This window comes from Trichoplusia ni, unplaced genomic scaffold (assembly GCF_003590095.1).
Source record: "Trichoplusia ni isolate ovarian cell line Hi5 unplaced genomic scaffold, tn1 tig00003141, whole genome shotgun sequence".
In the NCBI taxonomy this organism is placed as follows: domain Eukaryota; kingdom Metazoa; phylum Arthropoda; class Insecta; order Lepidoptera; family Noctuidae; genus Trichoplusia; species Trichoplusia ni.
In genome coordinates this window covers 4,971-26,141 of record NW_020800341.1, presented here as the reverse complement: position 1 = coordinate 26,141, position 21,171 = coordinate 4,971, and the positions used below count along the sequence as shown (strand labels likewise).

General features: G+C 35.7%; 5 protein-coding genes and 2 pseudogenes across 5 annotated transcripts; 3 read left to right on the top strand and 4 right to left on the bottom strand.

The window, feature by feature from the left end:
- The first annotated feature begins 241 nt into the window (after nt 1-241).
- LOC113507787 (ctenidin-3-like) lies at nt 242-1,780 on the top strand. Its single transcript, XM_026890711.1, has 3 exons — nt 242-267; nt 750-908; nt 1,174-1,780. Exons 2-3 carry the CDS (start codon nt 792-794, stop codon nt 1,693-1,695), a joined length of 639 nt encoding a protein of 212 aa, XP_026746512.1. The 5' UTR covers nt 242-267; nt 750-791; the 3' UTR covers nt 1,696-1,780.
- Nucleotides 1,781-1,822: 42 nt separating this feature from the next.
- Nucleotides 1,823-2,501, bottom strand: LOC113507788 (annotated as a pseudogene).
- Nucleotides 2,502-3,140: 639 nt separating this feature from the next.
- Nucleotides 3,141-4,234, bottom strand: LOC113507784 (annotated as a pseudogene).
- A 629-nt stretch (nt 4,235-4,863) lies between these two features.
- LOC113507789 (28S ribosomal protein S10, mitochondrial-like) lies at nt 4,864-5,834 on the top strand. The gene is given in 4 exon segments (XM_026890712.1): nt 4,864-4,980; nt 5,072-5,282; nt 5,285-5,321; nt 5,541-5,834. Coding segments are annotated over 4 exon segments (513 nt in total). The 5' UTR covers nt 4,864-4,965; the 3' UTR covers nt 5,791-5,834.
- LOC113507790 (transmembrane protein 216-like) lies at nt 5,834-7,233 on the bottom strand. The gene is made up of 2 exons (XM_026890713.1): nt 6,711-7,233; nt 5,834-6,553 (listed from the first exon to the last, which is right to left on the bottom strand). Exons 1-2 carry the CDS (start codon nt 6,943-6,945, stop codon nt 6,360-6,362), a joined length of 429 nt encoding a protein of 142 aa, XP_026746514.1. The 5' UTR covers nt 6,946-7,233; the 3' UTR covers nt 5,834-6,359.
- A 1,610-nt stretch (nt 7,234-8,843) lies between these two features.
- On the top strand, nt 8,844-12,580 carry LOC113507786 (amine sulfotransferase-like). The gene is made up of 5 exons (XM_026890710.1): nt 8,844-9,429; nt 9,561-9,637; nt 9,983-10,177; nt 10,705-10,858; nt 11,221-12,580. The coding sequence occupies exons 1-5, from the start codon at nt 9,108-9,110 to the stop codon at nt 11,580-11,582; spliced, it is 1,110 nt and encodes a 369-aa protein (XP_026746511.1). The 5' UTR covers nt 8,844-9,107; the 3' UTR covers nt 11,583-12,580.
- A 97-nt stretch (nt 12,581-12,677) lies between these two features.
- LOC113507785 (soluble guanylate cyclase 88E-like) lies at nt 12,678-18,369 on the bottom strand (the record flags this gene model as incomplete). The annotated part of the gene is given in 8 exon segments (XM_026890709.1): nt 12,678-14,715; nt 15,194-15,359; nt 16,136-16,214; nt 16,292-16,388; nt 16,650-17,048; nt 17,313-17,540; nt 17,733-17,865; nt 18,223-18,369. Coding segments are annotated over 8 exon segments (1,554 nt in total), but the record flags the coding sequence as incomplete, so codon positions are not given.
- Nucleotides 18,370-21,171: the final 2,802 nt, after the last annotated feature.

Sequence of the window (21,171 nt, the reverse complement as noted above, 5' to 3'; positions counted from 1 at the left end):
TTTACTAAATAAATTACTTTGATTATAAAAGACTTACTTCTTAGTAATTACTACTAAATGATATAATATCTGTCCAGGTTCTGACGACGGAAGGCAAGCGGCGGTGATCCACAAGACATCGGTGAAACTGCAGCAACCAGGAGCAGCGCTTCCCGTGTCCGCTGTTCGTGTTCGGCGAGAAGGTCCGCATGCGCGCCATCTCCTGCAAGCAGACCACCATGGTGGCGCCGCTGCATGCTGCTGTTCGCCTGCAGGAAGGTCGAGTGGGTACGTATATCATAAAACATTTGAAAATATTTTATATAAACTAGCTATGCTTGCGAGTTCCTCCGCTAATCAAAAATATACTTTACCCACTTTAAAGAAGCAGGTAAAAAGTATGTCTATAGCAAATTTCATTAAAATTGGTCTCCCCTTTTGGTTTGATGGAGGTTACAAAGAAACAAACACTTACATACGTTTGCGTTTGTATTATAAACAAGCGTTATTACGTTTTGGAAAATATAAGCATGTGTTTATGGGTATTCGGGTAGTCTTAATGGTAAAAGTGAGTAATGGCGTGGCAAAAAATATAATATATCTTTTTTGCCATTTGATTCCACTGTTTGGAGACTTTTGTTGAGGAAGGAAGCAGTCTTTGACAGTAGTGGGACACTTACGGCTATTGTCATGTATTAATATACATATACAAAAAAACCACTATAAATGTCTGAGTTACCCTCCCTAACTTAACAAACACAACGTTTCAGATTGACAACGTGGTCCGCCTGGACAACTGGCTGAACTTCGACATGAAGCCGAGCACGGCGGCGCTGGTGATCGCGCTGCGGCCCGCCGTCGAGAAGATCGTCGAGCGCGCCGCCGCAGAACCTGACGCCGCGCTACACTTCTCGCCTATTGAACAAAAGGTTGGCTGTGCTTTGGTGTTATTCTATATCCAATGTTAAAAAAAAATGGTTATGTTATATTTCTCGGGGTAACGTACTTACCGTAGGTGTCGTTAATTACAAAATGAAATGCGGTGTCTACTTTTTTGAGAATTTTTTGTGCTTAGTTTAATACAAACGTCTTTCATACTTCCAATGGAATGGCGTGCTTAGATAAAGATATTAAGAAATTTACCCTCAAATCTGTCTGTATGAAACTTAATATTCTTTGTACCTATGGTTGTAGGTAATCGACTGCGTGAAATCGCTATGCATCGTGGACGCGGGCGACTACAACATCCAGCGCGAGACCAGCACACCGACGTTCAGGATGGACGGCGCCAAGCGAGGCAACCGCGGCTGGGGGACCACCGGGCCCCGCGGCGGCTTCGGCGGACAAGGGTTCGGCGCCAACCAGGGCTTCGGCGGAAACAGAGGTGGATTCGGCGGAACTAGAGGCGGCTTTGGCGGGAACCGAGGCGGTTTTGGAAGCGGCAATCAGGGCGGCTTCGGCAATGAAGGTCAAGGTGGCTTCGGAGGTGGATTCCAGGGCGGTTTCCGAGGTTCAGGCGGTTTCGGCAGCAACCAAGGAGGTTTTGGCGGTAACCAAGGTGGTTTCGGCGATAACCAAGGTGGTTTCGGTAGCAACCAAAGTGGTAACGGTTTCGGCCGCGGTGGATTTGGCAGCCGAGGGTTCGGTAATACAGGTTTCGGAAACCGCGGCTATGGTAACAGTGGCTTTAGAAGAGGCGGACGCGGATATTGGTGACCATTTCAGTAAATAGTAGGTATAATAGTGACAAATTGTGTGATCCCAGAGTCACTAAACTTAGAAATAAATTAATACCATAATATTTGACTGTTTTATTTATCATTGGAATACAATAAAAATTAGAATAAATTGAAACGATATGTTATACATGCATTAAACTAATAAATAACAAGGAAAAATATAATTAATTTCACATCAGCACAAAATAAGCAAAGGATTCTTCACACGGCGCAGCTGACACTATTAATGCGATATAACGACTACAGTTAATGCTAAAACCGTGTGAAAGTAGCTAAATTACAATAAATTAAGAAAACAAGGAAACATGATTGAATTATAGAAGCAAACACTATTACTAAAGCCGCGTAAAACAGCATTTAAGTCAAATTGTTAATAAAAAAAGTTGGCTAAAAAGCCAAAGCCTTCGTCATTCAACCGGGTTCTGTACAACTATTAGTATAAAGTCTTTGTCTGGCGCGACCATCACCTCACTTTTCTTGCTGCGTATCCTTAAAAACGTCAAATCGTTTGAAGGATCAAGATCTCTTACTACTGCTTTCGCTTTATCGACTAGAGAGCTCATTAACCCCGCGTATTGCACAGATACGTGGTTCTCAAGGGTAGTTTTTATAGTATTCCTTCCCCATTTCACCACAATCACTCCAGCAACGCCTTTGTGCATGGACAGCTTTCGCACAGTTTCTTCAGCCTCGTTTGCCATTGTTGATTATTATATTCAGATCTGTCTAATTTTCCTTCTTTAGATTATGCAGTCTTGAGGGCTTCTGATATTATGAATTTTGACGTTGACATGTAAGAATTTGAACTTGGAATAACTTTTATTTCTTTTTTGTCACTTGGTATGTATTTTGGAAAAAGTTTGGTGTATTAAGTCGGGTTGATATTGCAAGTGGTTAACTCTTCAGAGTGCCACTTGACCATCACAACCGTCCTTTAGCAGAGGACGTTTCTCAATTGAAGCTGAGTACCGAAAGGGGAACACGGATCCCTATTTCTGAGAGTCTTCAGTTTGTCTATCCATCCGCCACCAGACTATCTCATGAACCCATATACCTAGACAGTTGAAATTTTCACATATGATGTATTCCTGTTGCTGCTATAATTACTTAAAATAAACTTCGAGGTTCACCAATGGCTGTCAGTTTCTTAAGCCATTCGATTCATAAACACAACTTCCGGCTTAATTTGTTTGTTACATTTAATTTGTTACGTGTTACACACAATAAGAAAAATACGTTATTTTATGCTATAACTAACTTGATTAAATAAAATCAAGATCACATTAATTTAGGAAATAATTAAGTCATTTTTATACATGAAAAAAAAACATTTTATTATTTTATGAATACATTAAAAGCATAATTACATCTTATGACAACAAAAAGCATGACTAAACTTATTGCTTTAGTACTTAAATAGATAATACTTAGATCTTAATAAATATGGCATATAGAAATACTTGAGTAATAACACCTAAAAGAGTCTTGTTGTTGTGGAAGCAAGATAGCATGCTACTGTGTATAGCAGCATCTTGCTTCAACGGCTACATCTGTCTCACTTTGAGGCAGCTATGTTAGTCCATTAATATATAATACAGAATAGGAAGTACAGTATTTTGTTAACATTTAGCTTTCAATAGATATATCTTGCCCCTGTTGTTGCATACTTTGCACCTTCAAATAAAGTGGCATCCTACCACTTTTGAGTTTCTCCCTTTTATGTACTTTTAGCTGATGTTTCATCATCTGCTTCCTATACCCAAAGGCTTTGCCACATATATTGCAGACATGGTCTTTGATCCCGATATGATCGACTTGGTAATGTAGATCCAGTTCTCGATGAGTGTAAAATCCTCTCCCACAAAAATCACACTTAAACTCATGTTCACCTTTGTGTGTCAACACGTGCTTGTTCAAGTTGCTTTTGTTAATGAACCGGGAAGGACATTGAGTACATTGGTACGGTTTTTCCCCAGTATGAGTCCTCATATGCATCTTGAGTGATTCTCGGAATCTACCCTTGTAAGGACATAGTGAACATTTGAAGGGTAGTTTGTAGAAGTGTGTGAGACGATGGCGTGTGAACTGACCCTGCATTAAAAAGTTCTTTCCACATATATCACATATGTGTGATGGCTCCTGATTATGTAAGGCTAAATGCTTTTTAAGTACATGCTGTTAAGAGTTATTGCACACTGGACATGTAACTCGCATATTTTCATGTTCCTCAGACAATCTGTGTTCAGTATAGTCTTTAAATGAATCAAATGTTAAAACGCATTTTTTACAACGGTATGTACGTTGCGATTTGTTTTCCGCTCGTATTCTGAAAATTGTCGTCATTTTCAAGAAATTCTACTTCTGTGATTGGCGGCTCTTCAGGCGGCCGTTTTAAGAGTTCGTCGGATTCTTGTGCAGTTTTTTCTAAATAAAATAGCGCCTTGTAAAAGGGCATTACAAGGCTGACATAAAAACTTTGGATAATTATCGTCGATTTTTACTTCAATCCCGCCAAAAAGTAATCAAAAGATTCCAATATATTTTCCGCTGCACCGCTTCCGTTAAATAGGTATGCTACCTTCTTTTAAACAAACTCTACAAATGTTGTCTTCATCATGTTTCATTTTTAACTTTAATTTCACGAGGTTTTTCTTCCTGGGAAGTTCCTTCGCCGGAGTAGTCACCTGCACTTGTTTTGTTATCATTGACTTGCTTGCAATGCAACATTTTTAGCAGTAACAGGGCTCCGACCATTTTCTACATGAATCAATATATATATATTGTTGACAAATAATTAGAATTTCTTTTAATCCAAAATAATAAAAATATAAATATTTTTACGACTATTTATTTGTTGTTTTTTATCCAAATTCCAACTAGAACTGTCAGTGTCAAATCATTCGGCCGTTTACGGCCCACGTCACGGGAAATATTTTTAAGACCAATGGTCATGCACTTATAAAGCTATGTCACGAAAGCGATAAAAACTGGTCAAAATGTATATTATTATTGTGTATTGAATTAGAAAACGATGAAGAATTGTTGGCAGAAGTTTAACAAAAATGTTTGAAATAAATCGGCATTTGTAAATGTTTCCAGTAACGTCAAGAAAGCAGGCGACCAAATGTCAAAATAACCCATTGGTAAACATGAGGTTATGTGATAAATGCAATTAACTATATCGATTTGGATATAATTATTACATATATATTACTAGAACAAATAAGGAGGCTTTAATAGATCCACAATGAACGCGATCAGGGTAATTTAATACTTTCCTTAATTTACATAATCGAGCTATTTGCGACTATATTAGCTCGGTTTTTTAATTGAAAAAAATACTTATTTTTCAGAGTTTATGGCGTTCAGCGCCTGTAATACGTAGTGCAGTAGCATCTAACTACACATTTCGGCCATTATCATCTGCGCCTGCTACTGTGGGTTCTGTTCAGAAGGTTGAGCCAGTGCCGCCGACAGTAGAACTGGACAAGTTATACAAACGAGTGGAATTGGAAATGCGAGGCATAGACCCCGCCGTACTGCTGAGTTACTCCTGGTTTGTGTCGCAGCCGCTTCTCATTTGGGGATTGAAGTAACTAAGAGGTGAGATTTAAGGTTATAATAGTTTCTTTTGGGAATATAATATTGTTCTCTTTTGCTAGAGACAAGTAGTTATTGAAATTTGAATTAATTATTTTATTCAATAAGATTATGAAGGCAAGATTGCCATGGTAAAAGATGTAATGTAATAAAGTGTCACTAACAATTTATACTTATATTAGAACTTCTGAAGATATACTAATATTTTCTTTATAATTTCAGTTGGGCACTAAGAAAAGCAGAAAAGGAGAGGCACACTTTACTCCGAAGTGTCCACATCTACAAGAAGCATAGAGTCCAGTATGAAATAAGGACTTATTTCAGATTTGTCCACCTCCAAAGACTAACAGGATCTACTTGTGACACCTACTTAGAGTACATTGAGAGGAACCTACCGGAAGGTTGCGCTTTAAAGGTCACTAAGGTTGAATGCCAGCCATTACCTGAACACATTACACCACCCACTGAATAATATATTGTAAAATAATTAGAATTAGAATAAACAGTAATTTAGTATTGCATGAATTTTATTTAAAATTACAACTATAAAATTGAGCTTATCACACAAGTCCATTTTAGGAAAAAAAGGTTGAAAAATTCTAGACCATATTTTATAGGAATCAACACTAGACAATCTAATATAAAAAGTAGGCACTAATACTAGAAATAGTACAATTGGAGTATACTTATATAATAGACAATTCAAGCTTAAAAAAAAACACTCTCAGTTATACATTAGAGTTAGGCAGTATAAAAGTGTCTTACACATTTCTTAGTGGTAAAATACAATATTACCTTAATACAACAAGAACAACATTCTAATATTATATCTTAGTAAATTGGTACATCAATGAGTAATCCTAAGAGAGTTAATAGTTTTTGTCTACTGAGGCACATCCACACTGGATTCAAGTGATTACTAATAGAATAAACACTAATTTTGAAGCCCTTTTTTGGAGTAAATTTTCACTAATAATAAAACAACACTCGAAACATTTGGCATCAGTATCTATTTGGCAGGGATGTGCTCTTAAACTTGTTCTATTCATACTGTTGGTGTTTACACACTGTGAAAATGAAGAGGATGGCAAAAGCCAGCTCTAAGGCATGGAACATTAACATGACTGCACACCATATGTATTCCAAGCGCAGAATATAAGTCTGGTAGATCAAAAAGTAGCATACACCAACTGCAGAAGGAATTGTTAGGATCACTGAGAAAAATACTGGAACCTCTGTAAAAAAGAAAAAAAAAAATTAAAAAGATTAATTTGAAATTGGAACAGATAATTATGTGACATGTTGTAAAAAAATGTTAAATTATGTTTCTCATAACATAATTATTACAATATTGTTTGATTTTAAAGTGAGAGCTTTCAACAAACTACTTACTCTTACTAGCTAGATTTCCTCTTCGCCCTAAAAATATACGAATTACTTCAACGAGACATAGAGCACTGAATATACCAGCTTCCGTCAGCAACGCGTTTTCTGGATAAGACACATTAATAGCTTTTAAAATGCCCATGGCCACTTCACATACGAAAAACATCCCCAAGTAAAAACTATTTAAATACAAAAGTATTTCATATGCCAGACTTGAATTAACATTAGTAACTTTAGACATTTTCCTGAAGGAATCAATGATGACTGCTGGTTTGTTTACTTTTGTTGACGTTTTTTTTTTTGTTTATACAATCGACCGCCAAGGAAACGGGGGCCGAAAGTTATCACCGCCAGGCGCCAATCACCGGGATGCAGAAGTGACGTAATGGGAACTGTCAAAATTGTTGACAGCAAAATGAAATATTCGATTTGAATATTGCGCGCGCATAATATCGATTTCCGCGTTTTGTAATTCGTGTTTATAGCGAATTAAATGGTAATAAGAACTTAAAATAAAATACTGGAACTATAAAAACGTTGTTTGTTTCATTTTTAGTACCTTGTTATAACAATGGTTCATGTCTTTTCTATTGATCTTTAACATAACTTTTTTTCGCGTTTTGACAAGTACAACGTCAATAAAGTTATACACCCTATTTCCTCATTCAATTTTCATAAGACTCCCATTCATCAGGAATATCTTTCGCTGATTCGTTTACGCACCGCATCGCGTGTGTACAGTGACACGGTCGAGTGCGTTTGTACGTTACGCAACGAATGCTATCACACACAGTAATGTACGTTGCACTGACGAAAACGGAAAGTTACCGAGTAGGAAGACGGGCACGGAAATAATGTGCTGAGCCGTTTTGTGGCTGAAGCAATTTCTACTCGTAGTTGGGTACAGTTGTTGTAAAAAGTTCTTCTCTCAAAACAATTTAACCGACTTGCTCAATCAAAACTAGTAAAGTCGACATGCAATAAATAATATTTTTCAGCTAGCTACCGAAGAACTCTATAAAGCAACGACACAAGTTATTTTAAGTTAATGGTCTCTCGTCTTTCATTTTGATTTGGATATTTTCTTAAGGTCTTGATCAGAGCTGTTGTTTTAAACAAAAAGGGACTCACAAGAATATACGTCTTTTTCATATTAGACTTTAGAAACTATTGACTTTTATAAAACTTTATCTCTTGAGCGTACACGTCGAGTAAGTGTCCTGTTATAAGAGGTTGGCAACTGATCATTGGATTAAATAGGTATATTTATTCACTAATTATGTTACATAATACTTAATATTTACTTGATAAATATCTACCTATGATAACACAAACAGATTAGCGTTTAACAACTTATATTATGTGCGGCTTATGTTCTGTGTGACAGAGCAAATCACAGTAATATTTTAAATGAGAGAGTATTTGAGTGTGTATGTGTTACTTAACATTCAAATGGCTGGACCGACATAGATTGCGATTTGTTCTAGCATAAATGAGAAAAACCGCACATTTTACAAAAGTATTAGTCTCACACGTGCCTGTCTTGTTTTTCTTTCATTCAAGTTTTTTTATTTAATGCTCATTTTACATAATAAGATGTACCCAACATAGGTAGACATTTAGTTAAAATACCTGTTGGGTAGAAAGTGCGAATGCATTTGTTTACTATGGAAGTCCTGCGTCTGATTATAACTAGTGCCAGGTGGTAAGTTCAGATGAAAATAAAAGCTAATAATGCGCAACCGGCTGAACCAGTCCCTACTACTCCGTACCTAGATCCATAGGGTAACCATGTCTATTACTGATTTTGAAGAGAACTTTTCGTGTTTTTTTTAGATGTGAGTCATCTTTGGACGGTCAGTGATAACTCACTTAAGGAGCAGAGTATCTTATTAATTTTTGTTTATATCTTAGAGCCTCACCCTGCTTTGAGTTGAGTGGAAGGGAATGTCAACTGACTTAAAAGTGACCATGTTCCTTCTTTTGTATACATTGGTCGCCGCGGTAACCTTTTTGGTCGCCTTTTAATTCCGCTGGCAAGATATTCGTGACCTTATCTAGGCTCTAAATTGTAGTCGAGTTTTTAGGATAGTCACATCGTTTTCTGTTTTGATTTAGTTTAGTTTTGTATTGACTAGATATTACTTCATTTAAATGCCGTAGGGAATATCTACTTTACGCAACAACTTTTACAGGTGAAAACATATTTTTATATAAAATACCAAATACTTCTTCACAGTCCATTTAATAACAAAGCAATCATATAACAAAACAAGCCGTTCCAAATGTTTACAATTTCGTAACTTAGAATTAAGAATTCAACATTAAGGAAATCGTATTACTTGGTGATCCTAGTAGAAAGTCCAACCACTTTCTGCAACCAAGGGGAAACACGATGCACCGATGCAACAAACGAACAGAACACTTCCGATAAACGCAGGCACTGGACGTCTTCTATACAGACCATATGTTCAGTTCTTAATTCGAATTCTAAGTAACAGACATTTTTTTTTCAATATGAGGACGCGACCAGTTTTGACGTTTTCGAAATTGGACCCTGAGACTGGGGAGTTGTTGGATAGGATGTTTGATAAGGAGGATTGTATGGTGGAGATTAATCCTGGGAGGGTGATCCTGCCGGCGGACTACATGACCATTGGACAGGATATCTTGGATATGGAGGTCCATGACACCGATGTCTGGATGTGCTCTTATCCGAGAACTGGTGAGTGATACTTTTTTTTTGTATATGGATGGTATTTGTTTGTATTCTTCTTTGCCCCTTTACGTGTTTAGTTTATGTTGTCATTTCGGTGTAGACATAGTGGTTAGCTAAGTTTTTTTATTTTTGTGTAGGCTCAACATGGGCTCAGGAAATGGTCTGGCTCATTGGACACGATTTAGACTACGAGGGAGCTAAATCCTTGCAGCAAGTACGTACCTCCATATTTTAATTTATTTAATTTCATTTTCTTTATGCTTATGACTTATAACCTTTTTTTCTTTTAAATATAACATTTTTTTTGCGATTCCCAACTTTTGTAAGTGCTCTAACTGCGTACATATTTGTCTGTCTCCAATTTGTCTTCATGAGTATTATCAACTATTTTAAACAATGCTCTTTCTTTTTTTTATAATCGAGAAGTATAAAAAGTCTATTAAATTCATCATCCCGTATCCCTAATAAAGTAGTTACCCCAAACTGGTTTGACTGACCAAAACCTGTATATTTTAAATCCCTTATAACTCGTACTTATGACCTATTTCATAATCTCTAGATTAGATGTCCCTTAGTGGAGCTTTCATGTATCATGGTGGCTGGGCACTCGACGTGGCACAAGGAGTCTGTGCAGGGCACCTCCGTGGACCTAGTGAAGCACAGGCTACCGTATCCTCGTTACATCCGCAGCCACCTGCCATGGGACCTCCTGCCGGTCAGCATTGAGCGCGCTGACGGCTCGGCAAGACCTAAGGTAAGTTGCGTATTAGAAGAGACATATGTATGTGTTTGATCGCTATCTCTGAAAATGTTTTTTTCTATATGTATGAAAGATATGATTTTTTTGAAGTGTATGTTTAATACTTATAGTTTCGAATTTAGTGATTGATCTGCGTTGAATGTTTATTTATATCATGTTTGCTGACGCCTATTTATCGGGATTCGGGATTCGATGACTAATTACGGACCCATCCGGTGTCCTTAATTTTCGGCGTGATTGAATCTTAATAATTGATGTTGTGGTACTCCAACACAAACAGTGGAATAGTCTTATTTAGTAGGTATCACTCTAATGAAATTTCCATAGTTTCCAAGCATATTAATTACTCATTCATTACGCGTACAACTTGTACCAAAAAATACACGCTGGCGCTGCTTAGTAAACTTAAATTTACAGAGAGCCAAAAGACTTCCCAAACTAAATCCTGTCATACCAACTTACAATGGTAAACAGCTTTGTGACAAGTACCGCTTCCATAGAATCTTTCCATTCTTTACCAGGTGATCTACACATCCCGCAACCCTAAAGACATGGTGGTATCATACTATCACTACTGCACGCTGGTGCACGGCCTCAAGGGCACCTTCGAAGAGTTCTGCGACCTCTTCATGAGGGACCGGGCCCCCTTCGGACCCGTTTGGAACCACATACTTGGTAAGGCGAAGATCTAAAAATACTTGGTAACTTCTAAAAATTGTAATAGTAATCTACTATGAATAGTATAGTTAATGAAGTTTCTTGAATTAATTATATAATTGATTGCTCGAGTATTGTAATAATATTTCCGGAGTATTCTTGTTAAGTTTTTTAAGTAGTCGGAAGCATGTATAAAAAATATTTGTGAACTATTTCATCCGGGGTATTCCAATATTTTTTATTAGAATTATGCCCTGAGTCTCATGTTTTTAAACACGAGGCATGGCTCATCCCTCTCGTTCCCAACACCTTTTGTATACCATAATCGACAACCGCCATACTTCTTTTACCATATAAGAAAGACTAACTCTTCCTCCCAGGCTTCTGGAACCGCCGCCACGACCCGAACGTTCTCTTCATTAAGTTCGAGGAAATGAAACATGATCTACCTTCAGTAGTCAGGAGAACGGCTGAGTTCCTCAACAAAGACCTAACTGACACCCAAGTCGACAAACTCTGCGACCATCTCTCCTTCCAAAACATGAAGACCAATCGAGCTGTCAATCTGGAAGCCATCTTGGAAAAGTCTTTCGGCACCAGCTATTTGGAATCCACGGATTTGAGGTTCATTCGCAAAGGGGAAATTGGTGATTGGAAGAATTACATGTCCGACGACCTTTCTCGAAGGTTCGATGAATGGGCTGAACAGCATTTGAAGGGGACAGAACTCAGCTTTGAATAAGATCTTTTTGAAGATTTATTTTACGTTGATTTTGAGGAACAAAGTTTAGTTTTGTAATTGTTTTAATCATTGTATGGTAAGCAGTTTTAAAATGTTAAGGTCCGAATTACACTTGCCACTGGCTAGAATTTTGATAAGTGCATTGATTAATGTGTCTTAATTGATAAAAAAAACAGTATTTACCTGTAATCGGGTTAGGCACATAGACATAATGGAAATATTCGAAACGTATTTTGTTTAACTTACGCAATAATTGTTTATTTTTAACTTATGATTACGTATCTTTTATTGTTTTAAAAATATATGTTTTCGTTACTTCCTGACTATTTCATTGATTTATTTTCCTGAACTAATTGCTACTTCAATTCAAATGTACAAAAATGTCATGTTAAGTTTGTTTTTTGTTTATGCGACTTGTTTAGGTCCTTCTGACCACACCTGTAGCATAATACACGAGTTTTGCAAAGCATTACTGTGTCGAGGTAACCTTGCGGTTTTATTCAATACAGGCTAGGGATCAATGTGACTTTTCAAACTTACTTTCTTAATGAATCCCAGATCACTGACAAACGGTGAAGGCAAATGTCATGAGGTTAAATGGATTTCAAATATTCGAATCTGAAGTCGCTAAGCTGCAGTGAGCTAGCATGGCTCATCGAGAAGAGGGCCGTGCCCTACAGTGTGACGTATATAGGCTGATTTTAACACAATGCCATGGGTGAATAGCCTACAACTTGACCCTAAAGTATTAAAGGCAAGGAAATAAAACAACAAATAAAGATAATACAAACGTCAATAATGACATTTATCGTCGAAAGTTAACAATAAATACATTCAGTAGAAGTCATGGTGAAGCTTTTATTTATATAATACAGAAACTCAAATAATATACAAAAATATAATAGGTAGGTGTAAATGACAACGTGGATAATCTCAAAACGACTAGACAGTTATATTAATTGACTTATAACAATTAGCTGCTGCAGTGAAGTTTATAAATAAGTAAGTTTGAATCTATATTTTTGTAGTACGTACTATACGAAACAATTCGAAGCGGTTTACCAAAACAAAATCTCATTAAAAACATAAATGTGAAATGAGAGCCAAGTTCAATACGATAATATATGCCTTAGTCGTTGACTTCGACGACAAAAGGAGAGAGATCTAAATTAGTAGAAATATAAGATATCATTTCTGTTTATAAATTAGGATTATATATTATTGCCCAAGTTCTGACTTAGCTAGTTCTCACATACGGATAGGATATATTAAAAACCAAGTAATGTTAACAAATTATTTTAGAAATGTCATCGTAATTAATTTATGGGATATCCTTATGATTCTTACATCACTAAGGTCTATGATGGCATTTGTTTTACAGAAAAAAATGTTTAAATATTGTATTTATATGATAAAAAAAATAGCTATACGCGATACTAGTCGCGTATTTATTCATTTTTTTGTTTCGTCTAGTACGTAAAACAGTTAAGTAGTTGTTGATAAGACATTTTATATCATTTAGACTTATGAACCATGAACGTGGCTCCTGTAAATTCCTAACTACACAGAATAATACATACAAACAATTTGTGCCTAGGGAGGGCGTAGCGACAGTTATCTACCAAAATATTTACATGGAGCGACGAAAACAGACGGTTTTAAACTTTGAGTCGTTTTTTTAATATTTGTGATGTTTAGGTATTTCTTATTTAATGTATGTGTGTATATGTAACTTATCTATGTGATCACTTAAGTTGACAGGGTTAAGGTACAGATTATAAATGGTATGCCATGACAGGCTATGAAAAATACTTGCATAGGTATAATATGATATGAACATGTTATGAACTCTTCTTACGGCTTTTAAACAACTAGAAAAATTCGCTACGCCCTTAAATACTAAGAGACGATCAGATAAATCTTTCAAAGTTACTAAGTAACCATCTAAATGTAAGTACAATAAAAATATCGTCATCACTTCGTGTACAAGAAAATATATTCTATAATAATACATTTTAGGTAATGTCGACTGACTTATCCGAAAACACTGTCATACAGCGTAAAAACGTTGATATTTCTCACATATTAAATGTTTTAAGATTCTATTGTCATCTTGTAAAGCTCTTCACTTTTTTTTCTCGATATAAATATCTTTGGAATCATTTTTGGGAATCATTCATATGAGATCTATGTTAGACTAAAAAATAGCGACAAGTTTTTGATAAGTAGATTCAGATCATTATTTTTACGTTTTGATATTTCCTAAAGAGGGAAAATGTTACGTTTTACATTTGTTTTTACATTTAAACTTAATAAAAATAAAATTTGTAACTTATAAATAATTAAGAACTTAAGTACGTATAATTTTCTATATTCTAAAACTAAGTATTTGTAAAAATGTACTCTGGACTAGAGAGAATTTGTATATGTTTGGTTTTACAACAATGTTTTTTAGGCCAAGATAATAAATAGATTCTGTTTAAAATACTGATATCAACATTCTGGGTTTTGATATATTATTATACTTACTAGGAAGCTGTTTCACCCTTTTGTAATATTAAATTAAATATCGGATAAATTAATAATCAGAATTGGTAAACAAAAGTTACAACTGGTATGAACATAATGGCGGATAAATAAAATCCACAAAGAAATGAATTAAATAACAAAGTTGCTATTTTAATAAACAATTTTTCATATTTTTTCTAAACATAATTCATTCTTTATTTCGTTTGAATACCTTGATATTTTACGTGGTCTTTAACACAGATTAAAAATTCCCGCCAAGAAAGGGTAAAACATTAATGAAAAATTATAACTACATACAATTAAATAAGATGACAGCTCGAATTAGTTTTGTGCCTGACATGTGGGTTTCCGAACGCACCGCAGCATTGGTGATGGTTCACATTCTTCGTATGGTGGTGTCCATGGGGGACATTCCCTTGTAACTTGTCTTTTATAGAATCTTTGGACACTTGTTTATGGACACATGATTTGTTGTGTCCAGGAGCTATTTTTGCTTTAAACCTCCCAACTTTTCCAGGTTTTGGGTTTTCGATTGTTTCTTGTGTGCATATGTGTGATACTTGGTTCATATCTGTGTGTGCGTCTTGGTATTCTGTGTCTGTTTCTGAAAAAAAAAAAAACAATTTATTGTTTTATATATAGTTCTGTAAATAAAACTTGATTTCATTTTAATTCGTTGATTTAACTGGTGAAAAATCGTATGAACGCTGAGATAAATCTGGAAGTTAGGTTCAGATTCAGAGGATGCATAGATATTAACACTTGCTTTGATCATTGAACTGCAACTTCGACGTCATTTCATTATTAAGATATCGTTTGATACATTTCGAGTTGAGTCGGTATGGTTGTAGTAGGTATCATAAGTGACTCACATTTCTGTCAAAGATCGATCTGTCACAACTTTGACGATATTTCTTGTGTCTGTCCAAATCTTACTTTACTCAACGTATAACTTATAAACATGATTAACAATTTAACATTGTTTCAGCTCAAATCACACGCTACTGGGAGCAGAAGTCCACCAGCGTTAGGAAATCTTTATGTTCTTGAACTAAACACATAACAACGTAGCATTATCTCACCTATTTCATCACCACTATGTTTAGCCGTTGAAGACGCAGTTTCAGGTCTTAGCGTTGAATAGGACCCTCCAACGTTGGGCGGCGCGGAGTGAGCCGGCGACATCCGAGCCACGCACTGTTGGAACAGCGTGAAGCACCCAAAGGTAAGCCGAGGGCTAGTTAACATCTAGAACATTCCAGCGGTCGACGTTATGATGAGAAGGAACCCATCAACGTGATTATCCACCACCGAAATGTTTCAAAGCAATTTTAGTGATTAATTGTTTGACAATTTGACAGTTGAATCAGACAGTTTTTTGACTAATTATGGATTTAAGACTCGCACATACTGCGATTTGAATTGAGATCCTTTCGAAACCAAAATGTCGTCAAATTGGTTAACAGTTATGAGTTTTGGAAAAGGTGTTATAAACAAATTCAGCAATAATAATATTATTTCTAAGCAGAATCAGTTTTCAAGTACAATACAAGCTAAGGTGATCTGTCAAATGGTGTTAAATTGTAAGCATAAGTGTAAAACGTTCGAAACAGAATTAATTAGAAAAACATAAGAATTTAAGGTATTGCATATAGTTAGGAAGTGGTAAATAATTAAAAAAATCATGGACTATAAATTAATTAAGCAATAAAGAGCAACGGATGTTATAACGATCCATTTATATTAGACCATAATAAGCATATCGACTTTCTAGGATATAAGAAGAAGAAAATTCTAGAAACGATGAACATTCGAGCGTCGTTCAGTCGTTCATGATTTCTGGAACATTCCGTATTTGTCTAGAATAATATGTTATATGATTACAAGTAAGTATACAAATAAGTAAAATGACGGACTTAATGCCAGATGCATTCTCTACCAGTCAACCAAGAGGTAGTGCAGTGAGACTAGAAGCAGACCATGTGTGTAATTGGCAGACAGTCGATGAAATAAATTTCTCATACCGCATCAACCATATTGTCATTATCTTTGTCTTTGGGTTGTGGTGCTGTTCCAACTCTGCAGGGTGACGTTGAACTGTAACTAAAGAATTAAGGAGATATTAAAATAAAACAACATCTTGACATAATTAATTCTGGTAAAAACATGCTAATATTTACCAAAACGAGGAGTTGAGACTGTCGGCAGTTCTCGCAGGATCCACGGATTCGGCGTCAGTCCACATACCAACCACACTTGTTGAGTTTGATCGTGATTCTGAAACATCAAAATTAAAATTACAATAATTATTCTGGGAAGGACAAAGCACTAACCCGTAACTAAGGCTATAATACTAGACGACGATGACGTAGGTCTATGATGTAAAATTCGTCACGGTGTTTATACTTAAACTCTCCCAAAACCGCTTGACCGATTCTCATAAATTTTTGTGTGCACATTGGGTAGGTCCAAGAATAGGACGCGCAAGAAAGTGTAACTTACTATAAATGTTACAAGCTATTCAAGTTTAATGTTCACCTCTTTCCCGTTCGGTCCTATTCGGGGAATTCGCTATACTCCGTCTGGCTACATCTTGGAAAGTGACAGGAGAATACATCCGTCTCTCTTCAACGGGTGACGTCATCGTTGTCGTAGGTGCAGCTACTTGGGAAGCTCTCACAGAATTCTGCAGAGTCATTAGAGCCCCACAATTTACATTCACTAAGGAGTTTGGTCCAGAATTTGGAAGTTCTTGTATCCGCGAGTTGTTTTGTTCTTTATTGTTCATTTGTTGTGCTGAATGTTCTGCGATACTGTCTCTGACGTCAGCAGCTCTTTCCCATTCCAGTTCTGTTCCTGGTCTGAGTTGTGGTGATATGACCTTGGTGAGGGATGGACGGGATTCACGCCCTTCCAGCCAGTACGTTTTCATTGCACCTGCAACGGTTTGTTCGAGCAAATGAGTAAGATTTTATAGATATTGCGCCATAGTTAAAATGTTTTAGTTTGGATTAAAGGAAACGCATAGAATGTAGAAAGCAAATTCATATGTAGTTTTTGTTATTATTACCGCAGAACGTATAAAATTTATCAATCATCAAGTCGAGTGTATGTTTTTGTTTTTGGAACAATATTATATTATTTGAAGAACGGCTTATACCAAAGCAGCTTCTACAGTCACAACAGTCATATAATGCTCACCTTTCCCCTTAACCTGTATCTCCCCTCGTTCAGTCACCATGTACGATGGAGACAGCAGTTCCTGCGTGGTTTGTGAGATATGTATCCTCATGGCTTCCGAGGTGGACTCCATGCGGGAGGCTGTGTTCACAGAGTCTCCGAAGAGGCAGTAGCGAGGCATCTTCAGACCTACTATACCAGCTACTACTGCGCCGGAGTGGACTCCTACTCGTATTGATAAGTGGGAACCTGAAATGACAAACATTTTGAAAATGATTATTGACTTCTTTGATTGATTGATTGATTGAAATCTTCAGTTTTTATCCACTATTAGGCACACGTCGCTTTGTTGATTCGAGACTTATGTGTCTATAACATTCCAAGCATTTTGCACTTCACACCTTACCACGTAAGGACAATTTGTATCAAATCAAACCTCACCTGTGCTAGGGTCCTTCAGGTCAGTGATGGCGTCCACCATATCGAGCGCCATGTCACACACCTTCTCTGCGTGGTTGTCCTCCTTCTCCGGAGCTCCCGACACCACCATGTAGGCGTCGCCTATTGTTTCTACCTGGAATTTAAAGGTAAGGTCAAAGTTGAATTGAAGTGGAGATTTTTAGGTGTATTTTAGGTGTATTGTTTAATTTTTTTTTCTTATTCAGTTTTGACATCCCAAATTATTACCGATTTTTTTTCTTTCTTTCAATTCTGATAGCATAGGCATTGATTTCACAATAGATATAATTATTTAGTGGTTGCAAAAACGTAAATAATGGCAAACAATTATATCATTAAATTTCTATATTTTCTTTTTAATATCTTTTAGCATTTACCTAAACTGGATATTTTGTGTTATTTCCCATAAATTTTGAAATCTGCGCCAATATGATTTAAATCCCTACTTCCCAAACAATTCATCTTCACTCACCTTATATACCCTGTTCCTTTCAGTAAGGGTATCGAATATGGAGTACATAGCGTTGAGCATGGAGACCACCTCCATGGGCGTGATGCGTGAGCAGATCTCCGTGAAGGTCACCACGTCGGAGAACAGGATCGACACGCTGTCGAACATCTGGAATAAATAAAGGACGTTGAACTATGGAGAACTTCCATGTATACAAGAAACAGTTGATGAGGATCATGGCACAAAAATGGAGCATGGAGTTGGAAACACACAAGACGTTGGAAATTCCAAACATTATTTACATTATTTATTATTATTAATTACCAAGTTTAAAAAAAAACGATTCTCGCACTAGTTAATCCTCGTATCACAGCAGTTTCCGAAAAATTGAAATAACATGACACGAAGGCTCGGAAAAAACATTAATTCGCCGTCAAAGGACCAAATATTAGCAAACTAGAGAACGTAATGCCCGTGCAGTGGTTGCAATTTGTGTTACATTTTTAATATTAAGATTATTTGATAAAATATCATAACATTTGCGTATTATTGTAACCTATCACCAGTATCACCACTCATATAAGGCTACTTACCCTAACCGTGTATCAAATTAAATGTCGACATTGTAGCGCTCCTTTATAATATATAATATGGTATATTTAAAGCGGAACCGAGTCACGCAATAACCATATTTTACTAAATCAATCCAAACCCACAAAACCCGTAATTCCAAAACAAACTGTTTTAAACTTAAAAGCGTATAATAATTTCTTTACCACAAACAGCTCCAGCTGGTAATTATAGTGCTAATAAAGTAGTTTATCTCTTCGGCGGCGCTACAGACACGTATGTTTGTCGAGAATCTATCTAGCGGTGTACAAAGCGGGGATCAAAGGGTACTTTGAAAATACCACTTCGCCTCAATCGGGGAAGCGAGACGGCACATTACATCGTGTAGAGCAGCTTCTTGCTCACATAAGCAACCATGTTCACTAAACGGCATCATAAATCTATTGTGACGATATACATACATTAAATATTAAAACTCCCAACAAATGATAAAATTCGTGCCAGTTTTTCTTAATAGTAATGATATTTTAGAGGAATTTTATGTTGCGGTTCATCAATTTCAAAGTGCCAGAAAATCTTCTATTTTTATTAAAAACTTTTAGATTTCCAGGCCTTTAGTTATAAATAATTTGCGTTCAAAACTATCAGTTCATGATACTACGAAGTTCGATTTTCTCGTTGAAAATATTATTTGAACCGGCAATAATAACACGTGTATCAAAGTAACGTGCCCATAAATATATTAATCGTATCAATGATGATATAAAAGTTATGTGTGAGCTTTCGATCGAATCTCTATAACATATTTTAAGGATTTATCCCGTTACCAAGGCAACCATTCATCGTTATACTTATTTCCGATAAGGTTTAAGGATACATTTATTTTGCTTTTATATTATTTGTGACTAGCGACCTGCCCCGGCTTCGCACGGGTGGACATTTATTTTTTAAGCTTATTTTCCGGGATAAAGTATAGCCTATCCGGATTCGGAAGAATCCCTCTAAGTAATGGTAAAAGAAATTTTGAAATCGGTCCAGTAGTTTTTGAGCCTATTCAATACAAACATACATAAATACAAAGGTTTCCTCTTTATAATATTAGTATAGATATAGATTATTTGTAATGGGGTGAAATATTACGTATAGAAGGAATTAGTAATATTTTTGTTCACGATTTCTTATTGTATTGAGAATATAAGAGGATGTTATTTATGAAAATGTAAATTATTAAATACTCTATGCATTTATACTACGAAGACTTTTGTCTAAACCAAATACCTTTTGTAGGTTAAGTCCATCAAGGTTGCAAGGGTATCAAAGTTTAAATCTAAGGGGATAAATCCAATATAATCTCATAATACAGCTGCTATGATTAGAATTGTAAATGATGCATTGTTTTCCACACCTAACGCTTGATCTATTGTCTTAATTGAAACGTACGCTAAATAAATAAACGTTTCACCCAAAACTAAATCATAACTCATTCCGAAAACGTGTGAAAAATGATACGACGTCACATCTCACTCATAAATAACGTGTGTAACACGTTGAGAACTTTTTCAGCTTTCGTTTTTGGGACCTTGTATTTTATGTAAATTTTTGGATGTCGGGCCTTAATCAGATGTTGATGTTTTGTCTGTTTTTTTGGAGATGTTACGGACCCAGTATTCAAGAAAAAAATATAAGAGAGAGATATAAATACAAGTTATTTTCTATTGCACCTAATAGTTATAGTGTACCTCCATATTTAAAATTTTATCTAAACAGTTTGCAAAATATATTGAACCGTTTTATCTTCTGAATGTGATGTATATTAATTATATTAATGATTTCAGGTCAGTGTCCCAATTCCGCTATTTACAATCGCCGATTAATGAACGGAAATTGGAATAAAATGACTCTACCAGTGTATTTTGTATTAGTGTACTACCACCACACTAACCAGTGTATATTGAACACTTAAAATCAAATCAAATCAAATCAAATAATTTATTTTACGAATATGTGTACATAATAAAGATGTTAAGGTTTAAAATAGTTCTATAACATATTCCGCCATTAGGCATGCAAAATATTAAATATTAAAATACAAAATAATAAGTTCAAAAGTAACTATAAAATACAAATTCTAAAGACAAATACATATAACTAAAACAATAACAATGCAAAATAACAAATGTCAAAACTTATCCTCTAAATATTCTCTAATATCATAGTAGCATTTACTAATAAGAAATTCTTTGAGTCTTTTTTTAAATTTATCAATAGTATCAATTTTCACAATGGAATTGGGGAGTTTATTATACAATTTTGGTGCCATGCAAAATAGGCTTTTATTTAAAAGAGTGGTTCTACTAGGTTGTACTTTTATTTTATGACTATGTCGATTACTACGCAGTG

What these genes read in the sequence shown, in the direction of transcription:
- LOC113507786 (XM_026890710.1), top strand. Translation starts at nt 9,108, where the DNA reads ATGCAACAAACGAACAGAACACTTCCGATAAACGCAGGCACTGGACGT. An exon ending in GTGCTCTTATCCGAGAACTG is followed by an intron (nt 9,430 to 9,560) that starts GTGAGTGATACT and finishes ATTTTTGTGTAG; the next exon opens with GCTCAACATGGGCTCAGGAA. An exon ending in CGTTTGGAACCACATACTTG is followed by an intron (nt 10,859 to 11,220) that starts GTAAGGCGAAGA and finishes TCTTCCTCCCAG; the next exon opens with GCTTCTGGAACCGCCGCCAC.
- LOC113507787 (XM_026890711.1), top strand. Translation starts at nt 792, where the DNA reads ATGAAGCCGAGCACGGCGGCGCTGGTGATCGCGCTGCGGCCCGCCGTC. An exon ending in TCTCGCCTATTGAACAAAAG is followed by an intron (nt 909 to 1,173) that starts GTTGGCTGTGCT and finishes CTATGGTTGTAG; the next exon opens with GTAATCGACTGCGTGAAATC.
- LOC113507790 (XM_026890713.1), bottom strand. Translation starts at nt 6,945, where the DNA reads ATGTCTAAAGTTACTAATGTTAATTCAAGTCTGGCATATGAAATACTT. An exon ending in AGGAAATCTAGCTAGTAAGA is followed by an intron (nt 6,554 to 6,710) that starts GTAAGTAGTTTG and finishes TCTTTTTTACAG; the next exon opens with AGGTTCCAGTATTTTTCTCA.